We start from the raw sequence: 17,997 nt of genomic DNA, 5'->3' as shown, positions 1-17,997 counted from the left end.
ACCCATGTCTCCTGCATTGGCAGGCAGATTCTTTATCACTGACCCACCAGGGAAGCCCAGGTTGTTGCCTCTTTGAATGGGGACATGGATATGTTTTCAGGAGGCACCACCAGGTGCCATGGGTCCAATACCAGGACCCATGCAGAAGAACCACAGCCTGGCCCAGACATCCATCCTGAGCCTCTCTGGCTAGCCTGTGCCTGTCCCCACCACCAAGGACACCTTGGAGAGGTTTATAGGAATGCATCAGTGATTGGGCTCCAGGCAGGACTGAGGAAGGACCCAGGGTGACCTCCATGGGTCTCCCTGGATCCAGGTCGCCCTGGATTTGGATACATTTTTAGAAGGCATATGGATAATCAGACATGAAATGCTATTCCTGGGGCAAACATCCTGGCCCAGATGGATCCCTGCCTCCAGAGGAATACTTAGCAGCAGTTTTGGTGGGCACTTCTTATGATAGCGCCTGATGCAGGACAGCAGACAGCCCTAGGGCACATGCCCCCAGACTGTGCTGGCCAGCTCTTCCTCTCCCGGAAGGAAACTTTAAAAATTCTGGGGATGGCTATTCCCTGGTGGTCCAGTGATTAGGACTTGGCGCTTTCACTGTCATGGCCCTGGATTCAATCCAGGGGAATTCAAAAGTCTGGGAAACATGAACTTCCCTGGTGATCCAATGGCTAGGACTCTGTGCTCCCAACACAGGGGGCCCAGTTTTGATCCTTGGTCAGGGAACTGGATCCCACATAGCTCAACTGGGAGTTCACATGCCACAACTAAAGATCCTACACAGACTTCCCTGGTGGCACAGTGGTTAAGAATCCACCTGCCAGTACAGAGAACACGAGTTTGATCCCTACTTCAGGAAGATATCACATGCCACGGGGCAACTAAACACGTGTGCCGCAACTGCTGAGCCCGCTGCTGCAACTACTGCAGCCCACGCGCCCTAGAGCCCATGCTCCACAGCGTGAGACGCCACCAGAAAAGCCCCTGCACTGAAACGAACAGCAGTCCTCACGCCTCAGCTAGAGAAAGCCCGCACAAAGCAATGAAGATCCGGCAGAGCCAAAAATAAATAATTTTAAAAATACTTAATAAAGATCTTGCAAGTTGCAACTAAGACCTGGCACAGCCAAAGTTAAAAAAAAAAAAAAAAAGAAGTCTGGAGAAGGCACATCCATCTGGAGAAGGTACATCCAGTGATTGGACTGCATGCAGGGTGGCAATTAGACTTGGATGCCCACCTGGGGCCTCTCTGGTTTCTCTCTCTACAGGGAGACTTGGAAAACTTTTCAAGAGGTGCATCTGGCACCCAGATCCCATCTGTGATCTGCCCAGGGGCTCCAAGCTGGCCCAGGTCCATGCCTGTTACCCACCCAAGGAGGCTGTAGACATACCTTCTGGAGGCACATCTGACAATCAGGGGCCTAAGCATCCAACACTGGTCTCTACGTGGGCTGCAGGTGGGCATGGCAATGCCTTCCCAGCCTCCAGACCGCCTTCAAGGGACCCACACAAAACTGTACTGACTTCCTTTCAATTCTAAGCCTCAGGTCTCCTTCCTCTGAAACAGATTCCAGAATATTCCAGAACACCAGAACCAGGGCATGCCAGGCTCTCTGCCTGTCTCCTGGGAGGCCCACATCTCCAGCCCACCTGTCCAAGGCCTAGCTTTGGAACCTGGCTCTGATTCTTCTTTCATATCCCGCCCTCCCAGGACCGCTGAGATTCCCCACCTTCAGGGCCCCAAGGTAGAGTTTGGGAGGTCTGCAGGGTATGTCTGGCTTTCTGGGCCCAGGACAAGCCAATACAAGTCTGTCCTCAGTGGCTTCTCAGAACAGCTGTGCCAGGGATCTCCTTGGCAGTCCAGTGGTTAGGAGTCGGCGCTTTCACTGCCATGGCCCTGGGGTTCAATCCCTGATCTGGGAACTAAGACCCCACAAGGCACAAGGAGCAGCAAAAATAAAAAATAAACAAAAACACAGATGTGTCACAGCCCTAGGGGATGGAAGAGTGAAGCAGGAGTGGAGGAGGGAGTGGTGGGTGGGGTGGGATATGAACTGTGTAGAGTATGGTCTGGGGATTCAGGCCAGCAAGTGGCCTTCCTGAAAGAACTCGGGTCAAGGGTCAGCTAGGATTTGCTGACCTTGTGTTTTTGTGTTTAGTCACTCAGTCATGTCCAACACTTTGGGACCCCATGGACTGTACCCAGCCGGGATCCTCTGTCCATGGAATTTTCCAGACAAGACTACTCCCTACTCCAGGGATCTTCCCAACCCAGGATTGAACCCATGTCTCCTGCATTGGCAGACAGATTCTTACCACTGTGCCACCTGGGAAGCCCCTGCTGACCTTTCTAGGTCATAAATTCCACTGCCCTCAAAAAAAAAAAAGGAAACCCACACCCAGTCACACCTGGACTTGAGTCTTGGTAGTGACATTTTAATGGCTTTCATTGGTGGTAGCAAGAGCAACAAGGGGGAGAACTGGCTCTGCCCCGGGAGAGCGAACTCAGGCTCGGAGCCGGTAATCTTGTATCCAGTGGGTCTAGCCGTCCTCTTCCCATTGGACCGAAGCCAAGAAGGTACGGATTTCCATGGGCTGCAGCGTGATGGTGGCGGAGACCGGACGGGAAGGAGAAGGATGGGGTGCGGGGCCTGGGGAGGTGGAGGGGAGAAGTGAGGGGTGCAGACTTCCTCCGCCTTAACGTCCCCTGTGCGCCCTCCCCTGAACACAGACATAGCGCTTTAAGTCTTTCCCCAGGCCCTCACTCCCAGACCCTTCAACTGTTTCCTAGAGCCTAGATGCCACCCCCAGATGCTCAAATCTCTCCGCAGTGTCTGGGCGCTGTCCTCACACCCACAAGTCCCACCCGCAAGGACTGTCAAGCCACATCACTCCCTTAAACCCCTAACCTAAATCTGAACACCGACTGACTCCGACCCTCCAAGCTCTATACCTGGACCTGGTCAACATTCCCGTACCTCCCACACTGACCCCCCCGCCCCTCACCACCCCGCTCCGGGCAGGCTCCTACCCGTGTCCGTTGTCCACTGGAGCCTGGAGGCGTAGGCCAGGAGCTGGTTGGCCGCCAGCGTGGTCTCCCGCAGGTTGGTGATGGTGAAGGCGGAAAACAAGTTCTGCGGGCAGTGAAGGGGCCCGGATGAGTTGGGACAAAGCAGGGTTTCCCCTCCCTCCTCTCCCCAGTCTCCTTCCCATCTCTATCCTCACCGTCAAGTCCAGGGTCACCGGGGAGCTCAAGTTGCGGCCCGAGTCCTCCCCTACGGCGAACTGGTGCTCTAAACGCAGCAGCAGCGTCTCCGGGCCCCAGCGGGCCAATGTGAGCAGACGTACCGAGGGTGGCAGCTCGCGGCGGAGCCCAGAGAACTGAGGGAAAGAGTGGGGCGGGGCTGAGCCGGGAGGGGCGGGGCTGAGAGGCTTCAGGAGGCGGAGATTCAGCGCGGAGGGGCGGGCCTTGGCCGTGCTCCGGAGGCGGGGCTCAGCCAGGACTGGGAAGACTGAGCCAATGAGGGGACCCGGCGATGCTAGGTTAGCGGCAGAACGGTTCTCATGCCCTGACAGAGTTAGGATTGGGATGAAGCCGGGAGAGAGCCGGTGTTGGAGAAGTTGAGTGCGCGAGAGGGTTGGCCCGAGACTACGCTGAGCTAAGCGAAGGGGATTCGCTTACGTCCTCCCCAGGACGAGTAGGAACAGGCAAGGTGGGTCTCAGTTAAACCTAGGAAAACCCGCCCTCAACCCCGCCCCTCCCTCCGCAGGCTTTCTTAGGGTCCTCTTTCTGCCGCGCCTCCTCACCTGCGTGCGTGGGGCTTTCTCGAGGCGATACCGCGCGCCGCCACCTTGAGCCAGCACCACCTGCGGGGCCAGGACCTCCATCTCCGCCTGTAACCGGTGCCTGGCGGCCGCAGTCTCCTTCTTATCCAACAGCACGAGGTGACGTCCTCGCACCCAAAGCCCCGACCCCTCCTTGTTCAGCGGCTCCCCAACTCCGCGTGCATCGTCCTTCAGCAGCCTTCGGTGCACCTGCGGGGAGAGTGGCCAAGAGAGAGTGAGGGTTCCTGTAGCCAATTTCTGGGCCGGAAACTGGGTGAAAGTATGTGGGGATTTCAAGGGGAGAAAAAAAGAATATTGGGGGGAAGGGGTAAACGTGGGGATCCGACCTAACAACGGGCTAGGGCAGACGGCGGTAAGGATCTAATGGGGGCGTGCATAGGGTAAATCAGGGCCTGGAGCGGAGGTTTGGGTAGGGATTGGATAAAAGCACGGGGTGAATGTCTCACAGAGGAATGGAGGGTTCAGCTTAGCGGGGACCACAAACAGAGGGGTGCACCTAGCAAAAGAAACTGGCTTCAGAGTCCTGTAGAGGGCAGGAAAGGAACTGGTGGAAGGACCCTGACTTAGATGGGGGCTCAGGCCACTAACCATGAGTTCCAAAGAGCCATCGCTCAGGCTACTGCCCCCCTGGGACCGGTCAGTCAGCACAGTCAGCTGCATGTTCCCATCCTGAGGGGTAAAGGGTGAGTGAGGGGCTGCACTGCTGGCCGGCCCTGGCTCCCAGGCAGGCCCCACAGGGACGGTGGAGACTGCTGAGGACAGTTAGGAGATGTCAAGAACAGGTCTCTGTAAAGGGGTGTCAGGAAAAGGTGGGGAGCAGGTTGGGGGATGGGTACCGTGATGTAAATGCGGCTGTTGACTGGATAGTAATTTCCAGCCACGGGTTCAGTCTGGTTCAGCTTCCAGGTAGGTCTATAATTCCGCCTGGGGTGGGGTGGGATTTGATCAGGCCTGGAGTCTGGCTCCCTTCCCCCCACTCACCCACTCCTCCTTCATCCTCTCCCTCCCACAGTCATTAGGATCAGCAGATGCCCCCTCACTGCCCTGGGCCCCAGCACACCACAGACCACCCCTCGGTGCCCCCAGTCTCTCCACCTCCTCTCCAGGATCTCCCGGCCATTGCTGTCAGTGTAGAAGAGTCCGCCTGTCGCCAATGCAGTGTCAAAGCGACTGATGACCTCCTTCCCCCAGCCGTCTCTATACCCAATGGGATGGCAAGGTGGTGAGCTTCACTTTAACCTCACTTTGCCCTGCCCCCAGCCCCCAGCCCCACTCACCCCACAGGTATTGGCCCCACTGTCCACTCCAGCTCCAGGTGCCGTTGTCTGGGATACAGGCGAACCACCTGGGAACACCAGGCTGAGAAGTTCTGGTGTACTTCCTGCACCAAGGATGCCTGTGGGCACATGGGAGTGGGGGCAGGTGTAAGCGTGCACCTGAGCAAAGGTGAGCCCTGCAAATGTCCACCCCAGCTGTGATGATCACAAAGGCCTACATCAGGGTCAACCCCACTAATAGCTTCGGAGCCCAACCCACCTTCCCTACCTGCCTAGGTTTGATGCCTAGTCATCAAACATCAAATGACTTTATACCTCAGTCATTGCCATGTAAGTTTTTTTGAGTGTGGCATACATTCTTGCTGCCCATGCATGTGTGCTAAGTCGTTTCAGTTGTATATAAACTCTCTGCAACCCTATGGACTATAGCCCACTAGGCTCCTCTGTCCATGGGATTCTCTAGGCAAGAATACTGGGAGTGGGTAGCCATGCCCTCCTCCAGGGGATCTTCCCAACCCAGGGATCGAACCCACATCTCTTATGTTTCCTGCATTGGCAGGTGGGTTCTTTACCACTAGTGCCACCTGGGAAGCCCCACCATTACCCTATCTGCCCTCCTTAGAATAGGATTCTAGCTTTGCACATGGCTTCCTGGAATAGACTGTATTTTTCAGTCTTCCCTGAGGCTTGCAGTAGCTGTGTGACCATGTTTGCCTACTGGAAACTGATCAAAGTGTTATGAACAAAGTTCCTTGCCCCTTCCTCTCCTCCACTGGCTCAAATGTAAATGTGATGGCTGGAGCTTGAGCAGCCATCTTGGGCCATGAAGTGGAAGGTAAATGTACAGAAGGCAGAGCAATAAGTTAGAAAGGAGGACTTTGCTGGAAGTTCAGAGGTTAAGACTCTGCACTTCCACTGCAGGGGGCACAGGTTCAATCTCTGGTTGGGGAACTAATATCCCACTAATTTCCCACATGCCATGTTCAGCTCAGCCAAAATAATAAAAAATAAGATAGAAGGGACCTAGATGATTATTGGATCATTCCACCTGCCTAAACTTTCTATTAGATGAAAAGAAACTTCCATCTTGTTTTAGGCATGGTTATTTGAGTAACTCTGTTACAACAGGCAAAACTGTATCCTAACACAGTGACCTAGGTATGCAGGTATTCACTCATGTGAGACCTGCCCCACTCCCTCCCTAAAAGGAAACATCAGTGAGAGGCCTCAGGAAACCTGCAAGCATGAGCCCCTGATTCCAACCAGATGCACCCTCAGATATCCATTCTAAGTGAGAATCACCCAAACCCTATCCAAGTGTGAACCCTCAAATCACCCTAGATAAAATCCCTTCCTATCACAGATCCCTAATGAAATTTTCAGGCAGTTACACCTGACTCTGTGCATTCAGGGGCCAAATGGGAACAGCCTACCACCAATTTCAAAGCTAAGTACATTCTTGATCCCCACGACAGATGTGAAATGCCTTTCTATGGGCCTCCATGGTATAACTGTCATACAACCAGCTGTGATTATCAACCCTGTGTGAAAATCCTCAAGTATTCCCCTCTGGTCTTAGCCTTCTTATCTATTGGAGATGTAAATTCTCCCCACCACCCCTCACAAGGCACATTACCCTCCACATGCACCCCACCCTGCACACCCTGTCCCCAAGTGCCCACTCTCAGCCCCCTGACCTTCACAAGGTGGGTCTGAGCCCAGTGGCTCACGAACAGTGGTTTGCTCTGGTTGGGTCTGAAGATGTAGGCACCGGAGGCCTGGGAGCTTAGGTTGTTACCTGTACTGGCGTTGTACCTAGGGCCAGGGCAGGTGAGAGTCAGACAAGGGACCTCAGCTCTGTTCACACACCCCACCCCCCGACCTGGTGGTCCTCTCTCACCAGTAGAAGGCTTGGCGAACAGGCAGCAAGAGATTCTGCTCCAGGTTCTCCAACTCCATCAAGAGCCCTGTGTTAGGGTCAAACCTAGCCCGGAGGTACTGGGGAGAAAAGGGTGGACAGACATTAATGACCATCACTTCAACCAATGGCTCTTCCCAGGGCTCAGGAGCAAACACTGGTGTTGGGCAGGAAGGATCACATGTCTGAAATGCTGAATTAAAGACTGCAAAGTGGGAATTCCCTGGCAGACGGGTGATTTAGACTCACAGCTTTCATGGTAGAGGGAGAGTGTTCAATTCCTGGTGGGGAAAATAAGGTCCACCCACCCCTCCCTCCTCTCTCTCTCTCATTGTGCATCACTGGTAGCAAATTCTAACAGCTCCATTTTCTACCTTATCCTCAATCTGACCACTTCTCCCCACTTCCATGGCCTTTCCTTCCCCATCTGCTTGGGACCCAGGCTGCCTGTGCAACTGAAAGAGGAACCACAAGGCCAGGACCCAAGATTATTAGGGCCCATAGAAATGTATAAATCTCCATTTCTTTTAGGATCAGAAGAAAACTTGAATGAAGTAATAATGAATACATCAGGTCAAAGTCTGCATGGTTACTATTCATATTCATATCCATACTATCATGAAATATAATTTTTAGCATTTTTCTATTGAAGGAGGGACCCACAAAGGCTAATGCTAGGACCCACAACAGCCTTAATGCAACCGTTTCTCCTGTGATTCCTTCATAGTAAGAGTCCTCCCCTCCGCTGGCCCTTAAGGCCCACACGATCTGACTTGTCACCTGCCCCCATCCCCAATACCTGGCTTCCATCACAATGAGTGTTCTCTGAACACCCAACACCCTTCCACCTGAGGGTGCTCCCTGCCTGCCTGGATCTCTCTTACCCCAAATGACCACACAGCTACCTCCTCCATGTCTCTGACACACCTCACTGAATTTGCAAACCCATACCTCCATCAACTCTGACATTTCTATCAAGTGTCACCCAAGGGTGACATAAGAGCCCCAAGAGAGGACACTGAGAACATACAGTGGAGGACTGATGACACAAGACCATAAACTTCAGGCCCACTGACCCACAGTCCATGTGGCTTACTGCCACATCTCAAAACTATCACCCAGAAATGGAAGGGGGTCTGAATAGGGTCTCACCTCATTCTGGATGACCAAGTCACGGGACCGGGACTTCTGGGGTCTTTGGTCAGGCATCTGGGAGACTGAGTAGATGCTGAAGCCCACGGCAGGCACTAAGGCTGAGAAAAGCAGCTCCTGACTGTCTGAACTGGGAATGGTCACCACCTCAGGTAAGGGAGGAAGAAACCAAGTCAAGAAGCTGGGATAACATGCATGAAGCCACACCACACAAACAGGAAGGGGTCAAACTTGAGGAGGGCAAGGAGTCACACCTGCCAGATGGGGAAAAGAAATTTAGGTGTTGGGCAGAGGGGGTGGGAGTGTCAGAAATGCTGAGTTAAAGATTGCAAAGAGGGAATTCCCTAGCAGTCCAGTGGTTAGACTCCACATCCACTGCAGGGGACACAAGTTTGATCCCTGGTGGGGGAACTAAGATCTTGCCAGCTGCATGGCCAAAAAAAGAGAAACAGATTCCAAGATTCAGAAGGTGGGAAATCTACCAGGAGGGTGGAGCTACTGTAGGAGGTGGGAGAAGTGAGGGAGTTAAGTGTGGGAAGAGACTCGAGACAGGGGAAGGAGGGAAAAACAGATTCTGGGGGGGAGGAAGTGGTTAAGAGGGAGAGGTCCTCAGGATGAGGAGAATATTCATAAACAGGAAATTTTTTCACAGGGAGATATTAACAAGGGGGAGATACTCATAGGCGAGGGGCGGGAACGTTCCCAAGCGGGTATGATTTAAAGGGGCAGAGGGGAAAAGTATTTAGAGGAAGAGACAGTAATGGGCAGATGATATTCATGGAAGAGGAGATCTCCAGGAAAGGGAGGGGTCCATGGGAGAAGACATCCGTAGAGGAGATAATCTTAGGGGAAATGTCCATGGGGGTAAAGGAGAAATGCCCATGGCGGGAGGTTTCCAAGGGGGTAGGTATTCATCAAGTGTGCTATACAGGGAGGAATATTTGTGGAAATGGGCTCACATCGCTGGGCACAGTTTTGCCACCGGGGTCCCTCACGAGGTAAACGTGTTTGCTGACAGGCAGCCGCACCATCCAGTCCACTTTCCGCCCCAGGGGGTTATAAACGATCACCTGGAACTGGGGTGGGATGGTCAGAGCAGACACGGGTCACAACAGGCCTTCTGCAAACCCACCCACGTGTGCAGCAACGTCCCTGGGTGAGTCAAGCCTCCAAGTGGTGCGTTGGTCCCCGTCCTGCCCCAGCTTCACTGAGCCCTCAAATATCTTGCCCCAGAGTGCTCAGTAACCAGCTGAGCCCATCAGCCCCTCCTCCTTTTCACTGGGCCCAGAGGTTTCTCTGGTTCTCGTTCCACCCACCACCCACGGGACCTGCCCCCAGCCCCGCCTCTCCCGCTCCAGGCCGGCTCACTGTCTCTGCTGTCTGGGTGAGTGGACAAATGCTGATGTTGAGCTTGTGACAAAAGGCGAAGTCCTTCTTGAAGCCGCTGAGATGAGCCAGCGCATTGCTCATGAGAACCTGGGGAGGTGTGTAAAGCAAAAGTTCCACTCTGGACGCACCTGCCGGTCTCCTCGCGATCCCGCTCTCAGCCCCGCCCCTGCCTCTCTCCGTCCCTCCTTTCACAAGCCCCGCCCCACGAGCCCTTCTGGCGGCCACTGTTTTTCGACCACGCCCCTTCCTAAGTCCGCCCCCCCCCCCGCCCCCGCCCCCCGTGTCCAGGTCCAGTCCCTTCCTGTCTCCGCCTCCCCCAGGCCCCACCCTCGCACCTCGCAAGGCCTCCAGCCTTCTGAAAGTTGGCGGGCATAGTCGTTAGCCACGTGCTGCCGGGAGGTACCACTGACTGCATCGTGGTGCTGGAGCACCGCCATCGCCTCATCTGTAGCCAGACGGTGAGCCTAAGTGAGGTCTCCGCAGGATTCTCGGCCCAGACCCCAAGGACACGCGAAAAGTCTGGCAGGCTGGGTTCTTAAAGGCTTTAAGTAAGGGGCAGTAGAAGTCTGGAGTCCAGCTTCAGTCCCACCCCGCTGTCCCCTCGCCCGCCAGACACCTACTGAGGGGTGCACTGTCCCCGGAGCCATAGGGTCCCACGTTGGCTGCCGGACCCGCCAGCGCCTCCAGCTGGTTGCACACCTGTGGAGCAGGTGGTATGTTGGGGCACCAGTCCTGTCAGGACCCCTGGGCCAGCCTCTGGAGCCTGGAGTCCACCTACCTGCAGGAAATTGTAGCTGAGGCGCTCGTAGCGTTTGAGGGCAGGCCGGCTGGAAAAGTAACCGGTCCAGAACATGTAGGGGCCATCAGCATAGGGGAAGAAGTCATCCTTTTTCACTGACCTGCAGCGGCAGAGACATTGGGGGCAGGGCCACGACCCACAGGGCATGCCAACCCCCCGAGGCTCCCCAGTCCCCCCAAATACCAGCTGAGGTTGGCCTTGTTCAGCTCCCAGAGGTAACAGGCCGGAGTAGAGTAGAGAACATTGACGCGGATCTCGTTGGCCCGTTGCTGAGGGGAGGTGTGCCTATGTGAGCCCTCGGGAGCCCTTCCCGGGCGGGCCCACAGGTGTGCACATGCACACAAACACAGGCACACACATTCATGCACCCGGTTGGTTCAAAGTTTCTCTCTTTTTTTAAATACACAGTTTGAGTACAAAGCAACGGCTAAGTGTGAAAATGAACGTTGGCCGAAGCTAATTACCAGCCTGGCCTGGAGAGAAATTGAGGGATGCAAGAATAAACCTGAGATTTTACTAAACTTTCAATAATTCCAATTTTATTACTTAAAACTTGCATGAAGAAATGAAATATGACATTCTAGGGCAGGAATAATAATTTCTCAGCACTGTAAGATTATTGCCAAATGACACAACTGTTATAATGAATGAAGGCTCACTTTCAACTGAGGGAGGTAGAGGAACAAGGTGACCTCCATGAATTAAAGGATGTTTGTTCTGCTCAAGTTGTGTCCCCAGTGCCTTGTACCCAGTAGGTGCTCAGTAAACACTTGAATGACCTAGAGAACATTATACTTAGGTAAGTCAGAGAAAGACAGATACCATATGATATCACTTATATGTGGAATCTAAAAAATAATACAAGGGAATCTATATAGAAAACAGCCTCACAGGTATAGAAAACAAATTTATGTTTACCTAACAGGAAAGGAAGGGGGGAAGGGATAAACTAGGAGTATGGGATTACCAGATACAAACTATACATACAATAGATAAGCAACAAGGATTTACTGTATTTAGTGTCTTATAATAACCTATAGTAGAAAATAATCTGAAACAATATATAGATATAACTGAATCATTTTGGTGTATACTTGAAGCTAACACAATATTAATATTGTAAATCAGCTACGTGCTTGCTAAGTCACTTCAGTCGTGTCCAACTCTTTCTGATCCTATGGACTGTAGCCCACCAGGCTCCTCTGTCCATGGGAGTCTCTAAGCAAGAATACTAGAGTGGGTTGCCATGCTCTCCTCCAAGGGATCTTCCCGACCCAGACATAGAACCTGTGTCCCTTACGTCTCCTGCATTGGCAGGTGGATTCTTTACCACTAGCCTGCCACCTGGGAAGCCCTGTAAATCAACTACACTTCAATTTAAAAAATAAACATTTGAGTGAATGAGGGAAATGCATAGGACTTCATGACTTTATATGCAAACACATTTCTATTAATACATCGCTGAACAAACACTCATATACACATTTACACCCAATGTTCACTCAACAAACAATTCCTTAATATGCTCAAGATTGTGGACACAATCTAACCAGCGGCCAGCCCTGCCCTCATGGAATTCATAGCCAAATGCAGAGGAGAGAGATTGGTCAGTTGACTACATTCAGTCTAGATGTAACATCACAGATATTTGTGGGCACTCCTGTGAGCCCAGAGGAAAAAGCAAGCTCTCCAGCTAGGGCCTAGTGAAGGCTTCCTGGAGAAAAAGGCATCGCAACTGGTGTCTTAAAGAAGAAACAAAAGTTTTTCAGCCCCAAGTAATAATAATAAACAATACTAACATTTATTATTTACCTGGAGCTGTTCTACTGGTCTATGCAAGCTCATTAAACTTTCATCAATAGGCTTATCATAACTACTATATGTCAAATAGATAACTAATAAGGACCTACTGTATAGCACAGGGAACTCTACTCAATACTCTGTAATGACCTATATGGGAAAAGAATCTAAAACAGAGTGGATATACTGCCACTCCCTCTCTAGTATGCCTTTGACTTTAGTTCCTTATTGTTTCTCTCTCTGACTCTATAAAAGAAACTGGCATCCAGCCCTCGACAAGAAGGTTATTTTGAGACATTAGTCTGCCATCTTCTCACTCAGACAGATTTCTGAATAAAGTTGTATTCCTTGCCTCAAAAATAAAAAAATTTTAAAATGTGGATATATGTATATGTAAAACTGATTCACTTTGCTGTACACCTGAAATTAACACAACATTATAAATCAACTCTACTGCAATAAAAATTTTAAAAAAGAAAACAGCCCTATCGGGTGGGACCCACCACTGTGCCTATTTCCTAGATAAGAAAATTGAGGCACTGAGTGCTGAAAAACATTCGTCAAGGTCACAGAGTCAGTAAGTGGCAAAGCCAGGCTTTGAACTTCATCTCCAGTAAAATGTAGTGTGTGAACGAGAAAGCAGGAGAAAAACCAAGTATGACAGTATGAACTCCTGGTAGCCCAGGAACATAGGTATGTGCAGGAGGAAGTGGTCACGGTGTTGAAAGCTCCTCAGAGACCAGAGGCTTGGGGACGACTGGGAAATGTCGTCTGGAAGGCCTTTGGTGACATAGCTGAGAACTGTTTTTGGTGAAACAGCAGTGCAGCGGGTGGTGAAAAGTGAGGACATTAAAGATGGTGCCAGTAGACAATTCTGGGGATGGAAGTGATGGGAGAGGGGAGATGAGGTTCTGTGCTAATGGCAGAGGGACTGCCTGCCCACACTGCCACAGGCCATTTACAGGGGCCATGACAACACCTCCTTGGTAGGCAGAATAATGGCCACCCAAAGATGTCCATGTCCTGCTCCCCAGAACCTGTGACTGTTAGGTTACATGGTAAAAGGGAATTAAAACCACAGAATTAAGGCTGTTAATCAGCTGACTTTAAAACATTATCCTGGATTATCTAGTGGGCCCAATGTAATCACAAAGTTATCTTAAAGCGGAAGAGGGAGGATAAAGAAGTGAGAGTGAGAAAAAAAGAGATATGATAACAGAGGCAGGGTCAGACAGTTGCTACCTTTCTGGCTTTGAAGATGGAGGATGCCACGAACCAAGGAATGTGGACGGCCTCTAGAAGCTGGATGAGGCAAGGAGACTTTCCCCTAGAGCTTCCAGAAGAACACAGCCCTGCTGACATCTTGATTTTAGCCCAGTGAGACCCATGTCAGACTTGTGACCTACAGAACTGTAAGGTAATATGCTTGCTGTTGTTTTAAGCCACTAAGTTTATGGTAGCTTATTAAAGTATAGAAAACTAAGATAGCACCTATAGATAATGTATGTGACCCAAGGCCCTGGGATACAAATACAGGTGCCCACGGGGCAGGCACACTCACCTGGGCATTGACCAACTGGATGAGCTTGTCAAGATTTTTGAACCACGTGTTGGCATTCTCGTACTGGAAGTCTGAGCCCATGGTCATCACAGTGTGTTTGGTGCGGTAGAGCTTACCCTGCAGGCAAGATGGGGGTATCCTCAGGCTAGGGTGTCCTTGGGCCACCCCTGTGGACAGCTGTGTCTTGGTATATATGTGGTCAAGAATATGAGTGCACAGGGCTTCCCTGGTGGCTCAGTGGTAAAGACTCTGCCAATGCAGGAGACATGGGTTTGATCCCTGATCTGGGAAGATGGCACATGCCTCAGAGCAACTAAGCCCTGCACCACAACTCTCGAGCCTGTGCTCTAGAGCCTGGGAGCTGCAACTACTGAAGCCCAAGAGCCTTAGAGCCCATGCTCCACAACAAAAGAAGCCACTGTAATGAGAAGCCCAAGTATCACAACTAGAGAGTAGCCCCCACTTGCCGAAACTAGAAAAATGTCCACATAGCAACAAAGACCCAGTACAGCCAAAAATAAATGATAAAATTATTTTTTTTTAATAAAAAGAATGTGAGTGCACAGAGGCATGGGGGGTAGGGGTGGAAGTGTGTCACATGGGAGCAGAGGGACACACAGAAAAAGAGCCACAAGCGGTTGAGGAATTCTCTTGGGCCTACCACCCAGACATGGGTACTGAGGTCCTGTGCCATGCTGTCTAGCAAACATGGTGGGGATGTGCTCTGGCGAAGGGCTCCACCTTTCTAATCAGAAATGCACACAAATCCAGGAGCAGGGTATGGTGATGGTGAATGGAATTTTACCTTCCCCCAGTGAAAGTGAGGAAGTGCTAGGGATTGTCTGGGCCGATGGAAGGGCCCAATGCGTGTACACTAGAGGCATAGGTTCTGGACACCCAGTTACCTGGTCAGTGGCCAACTTCAGGAAGTAACGGACCAGCTCCTTTGCGTTGTACTCCGGGCTGCGCGTGTCCTCCACAACGGGCTTGTCGGCACACAGCATGTCCCAGCACAGACCTTCCGGCGGGTTGTACATATTGGGGAGCACACCTGCGGACCACATTAGGTTCAGGGGGTGGTCATGGCCCCTAGACCTGCCAGGCCTCACCGGGGATGGATTTCAGAATTTGCCAGGCCCAGTGCAAACTGCAAATGGTGGGCCCCTGTTCATAAACTACTAGGAATTTCAAGACAATGATAGCAGACCATAAACCAAGCCCAGGGCCCTTCTGAGCATGGGGGCGGCCCTCTTTCCACTCTACCACCTTACTGGTGAAGAGGTCGGCAGTGGGAGGCTTCAGGCTGGTGCTGGCCCGCCACACCTGCTCCATCTGCAGCGTCTTTTTCCGCACCTTCTTGTCTTGATAATCCAGGCGTCCAAAGAAGAAGCCGTCAAAACCCATCTGGAGATGGGGAGGGATGACGAGCGGGATGGGAGAACAAGAGCGGGCAGGATGAATAAGGGACCAGTCCTCTCATCACCAACCACCAACCTCTCACGCACAGGGAGAAAAACCAAGTCAAAGACCAGTGAGGCCCTCCAGTTCATTTCAAAGTTTGGGGAAGGTCAGAAGCCCTGCGGAAGCGCTGGGAGGGAGCAAGTCCAATGCTACAACCCACCTCCACCTTCCCCAGCTCTAGGAGGCCTTCCCCCTTCCGCAGCCTAGCAAGGGAAGGGGGATGGTCATGGCACACGTTATGAAGCCGGCTGAAAAACCGCAGGCCCTAACCAGCCACCCAGCTTGGCCAAGAGCCAGGATCAGAGCAAACTGGATGGAATCAAGGGAGGGGGAAGACTCAGCTGGACAAGGGAGGTCGGGGTGTATGGGAATAGGTGATGAGGGTCAACCTAGGCTAGGACAGAGCAGAGCCAAGGCCAGAGCAAAAAAAGAATGGGATTCACATGTCACCCAAGAGGCAGGGTCTTAAGCGGCGAGAGGGCCAGGGGTAGGGCCTGGTTCGGGTGAAATTGCAGAAAAGGGCGGGACTTGGATGACAGAGGAGGAGTCAGAAAGAATGAAGGGGCGGGCCCAAGAGATCTGAAAACCTGCGCGAACAGTGAGGCTTGCTCCCGAGAGTGGCCGAATGGATCGATGTGCCAGGCCACACGGGGGCGCCCGTCGCTGCCGAACGTCTCCTCCAGGAAGCGCAGCCCGAGTGTCATCTGGTCGATGATGGCTCCGTAGTGGGTGGTCGCCTCATCGTTCATCACCCAGCCACCGTTGGCAAACTCTAGGCGTCCTGTGCCGGGAGGGGCAAAGTCCGAGTCAGTTGTCAGGGCCAGGAGTGGCGCCAGGGTTGGTGAGGCCAGGGACGAGAAGACCTGCCTAAACGACCAGGCCTGAGAGAAGGGTCAAGGGTCACTCTCAGGCCAGTGTAAGAGAGCTATGGAACAGAAGGCCCCCTTGTACAACAGGCTTTCTAGAGGATTCACTGGAGGTGGGGCCTTACAGGATGTTTAGGAGTTCTCCAAAAAAGGGAAATTCCAGGCAGGTGCAGCCACATACGGAGAAGGCAATGGCAACCCACTCCAGTGTTCTTGCCTGGAGAATCCCAGGGATGGGGGAGCCTCGTGGGCTGCTGTCTATGGGGTCGCACAGAGTCGGACACGATTGAAGCGACTTAGCAGCAGCAGCAACCACATAGAGGCTGCAAATGGCATGATAAAATCTCAGAAGCCAGGGTGATAGAGATAGAAGCTGGGCTTGGCTTCCTCTTTTCACTTCCTGAAGGGAGGCTCACCCTGGCGCACCAGTTCCCTCACGATTTTCTGTGTTGCATTTGTCTGCTGGTGCCACCAACGCGAGAAGAAGGCGATTTCCACATAGATGAAGCGGCGGGTGGGATTCGCCAGCAAGGAAGAGATGACGGAGTCTAGGATGTACTGTACACCCGCCGGCTGGATGTTATTGTAGACTGTGGGCACAGGGGTCAGGCAATCAGGAATCAGCAAGCCAAGGGAAACATTCTTAGACACAGGAGCCCAAGCTGGGTGTTGCCCCCACCCTGACTGTCCAGGTCTGAAAAGGCATTTGAAGGGCTCTGCAGGACCATGGGAGTCCCAGGGGCCACTCCCCACCCTCCTCTACTCACTGCCATAGAAGTACTGGTCCACCGTCTTGAGCCAGCCTACATCATCATGTGTGTGAGGTACCAGGTGTACATTCAGCATGTCTGGCTTCACCTTCGGGCATGTCTGCACAGGGACCCCAAACACACATTCACTCTGTCAGTAACCCCAAGGTTAAGAGGCAGGCTGCAGTGGGGGGTTGGGAGGATATAAGGTAAGTCTTGATCTAGAAGCAAGTGACTTAGGTGGGGATCGGCTCCCCTAAGAAGGACACACATAGTTGTGTCATAGATGTACTCCCCAACTGACCGAACTCAGAGCACCTCTCGTTCATGCCCTGGGGAAACATTAGTAGTAGCTAATGTTTATTAAGATTTGTTAATACCAAGCAGCCACCCTGGGACCTGAGGGCAACATTATCTCCAGTTTTCAGATGAGAATACAGAGGATCAGGGAAGTGAAGTGACTTGGCCAAGGTCACAAGTGGAGAAGTCAGGTTAAAACTTCAGGCAGCTGACTCCCAACTCTCAACCAGTCCCCACCACACTTACAGCCCGCTCATGTAAATGCTTGCAAAGTCCAGGTAAGCCAATCCACAGAAGCAAGCGACAGACACAGACAGCCCCATTCTCAGACTAACACAGCCAGTCTTCTCAGTAACACAAAGCATGAACCAGATCACACTGTCATATTAGCAACCATTCACTGGGCACCCACAAAACAGACCCACCCGCACACCTCCGGACTCTACTGGAGGCTTCACTATGGCTCTTGTACATTTCCACTAGCGGGCCGCGCTCACCTTGTATCCCGCCGCCCAAGCGCAGGGCGCTGCTAGGAACAACACAAAGAGGGAGGAGAGAGGCGGGAGCGGTGGCCGCAGCGCGCGGGAGCTCGTCCGGGATCCTACCGCGCCCCGGCAGCCGCCAGCACGAACCCCTGAAGGCCGCGCGTCACCAACCATGTCTCTGCAGCTGCCGCCGCCGCCGCCACCGCCTCCACCTCCCGGGGTTCTCCGGCCAGGCTGAGGCCGAGTAAATGCTCCGCCTCCAGAACGCGACCTGGCCAATGGGCACAGGCGGGGGCGTGCCCGAGGCGTGACCACGTCCATCACGAGACCAATGCGGTAGCTCTGGGTACAGCTGGGGGCTTTAGGAGCGAAAGAAGGCACTGGC

General features: G+C 52.6%; 1 protein-coding gene across 1 annotated transcript; it reads right to left on the bottom strand.

Annotated features, from left to right (window-relative positions):
- Positions 1-2,424: 2,424 nt before the first annotated feature.
- On the bottom strand, positions 2,425-17,843 carry MAN2B1 (mannosidase alpha class 2B member 1). The gene is made up of 24 exons (XM_055543496.1): positions 17,625-17,843; positions 16,846-16,948; positions 16,495-16,668; positions 15,800-15,993; positions 15,023-15,155; positions 14,657-14,802; positions 13,752-13,868; positions 10,574-10,659; positions 10,370-10,490; positions 10,212-10,290; positions 9,927-10,036; positions 9,571-9,678; positions 9,162-9,278; positions 8,203-8,349; positions 7,033-7,130; positions 6,830-6,947; positions 5,133-5,251; positions 4,951-5,052; positions 4,692-4,779; positions 4,444-4,524; positions 3,817-4,044; positions 3,235-3,390; positions 3,041-3,143; positions 2,425-2,660 (listed from the first exon to the last, which is right to left on the bottom strand). Exons 1-24 carry the CDS (start codon positions 17,784-17,786, stop codon positions 2,551-2,553), a joined length of 3,000 nt encoding a protein of 999 aa, XP_055399471.1. The 5' UTR covers positions 17,787-17,843; the 3' UTR covers positions 2,425-2,550.
- Positions 17,844-17,997: the final 154 nt, after the last annotated feature.

The sequence above is a fragment of the Bubalus kerabau genome, chromosome 1 (genome assembly GCF_029407905.1).
Source record: "Bubalus kerabau isolate K-KA32 ecotype Philippines breed swamp buffalo chromosome 1, PCC_UOA_SB_1v2, whole genome shotgun sequence".
NCBI classification, from domain to species: domain Eukaryota; kingdom Metazoa; phylum Chordata; class Mammalia; order Artiodactyla; family Bovidae; genus Bubalus; species Bubalus kerabau.
This window is presented reverse-complemented; position numbering and strand designations above follow the sequence as displayed.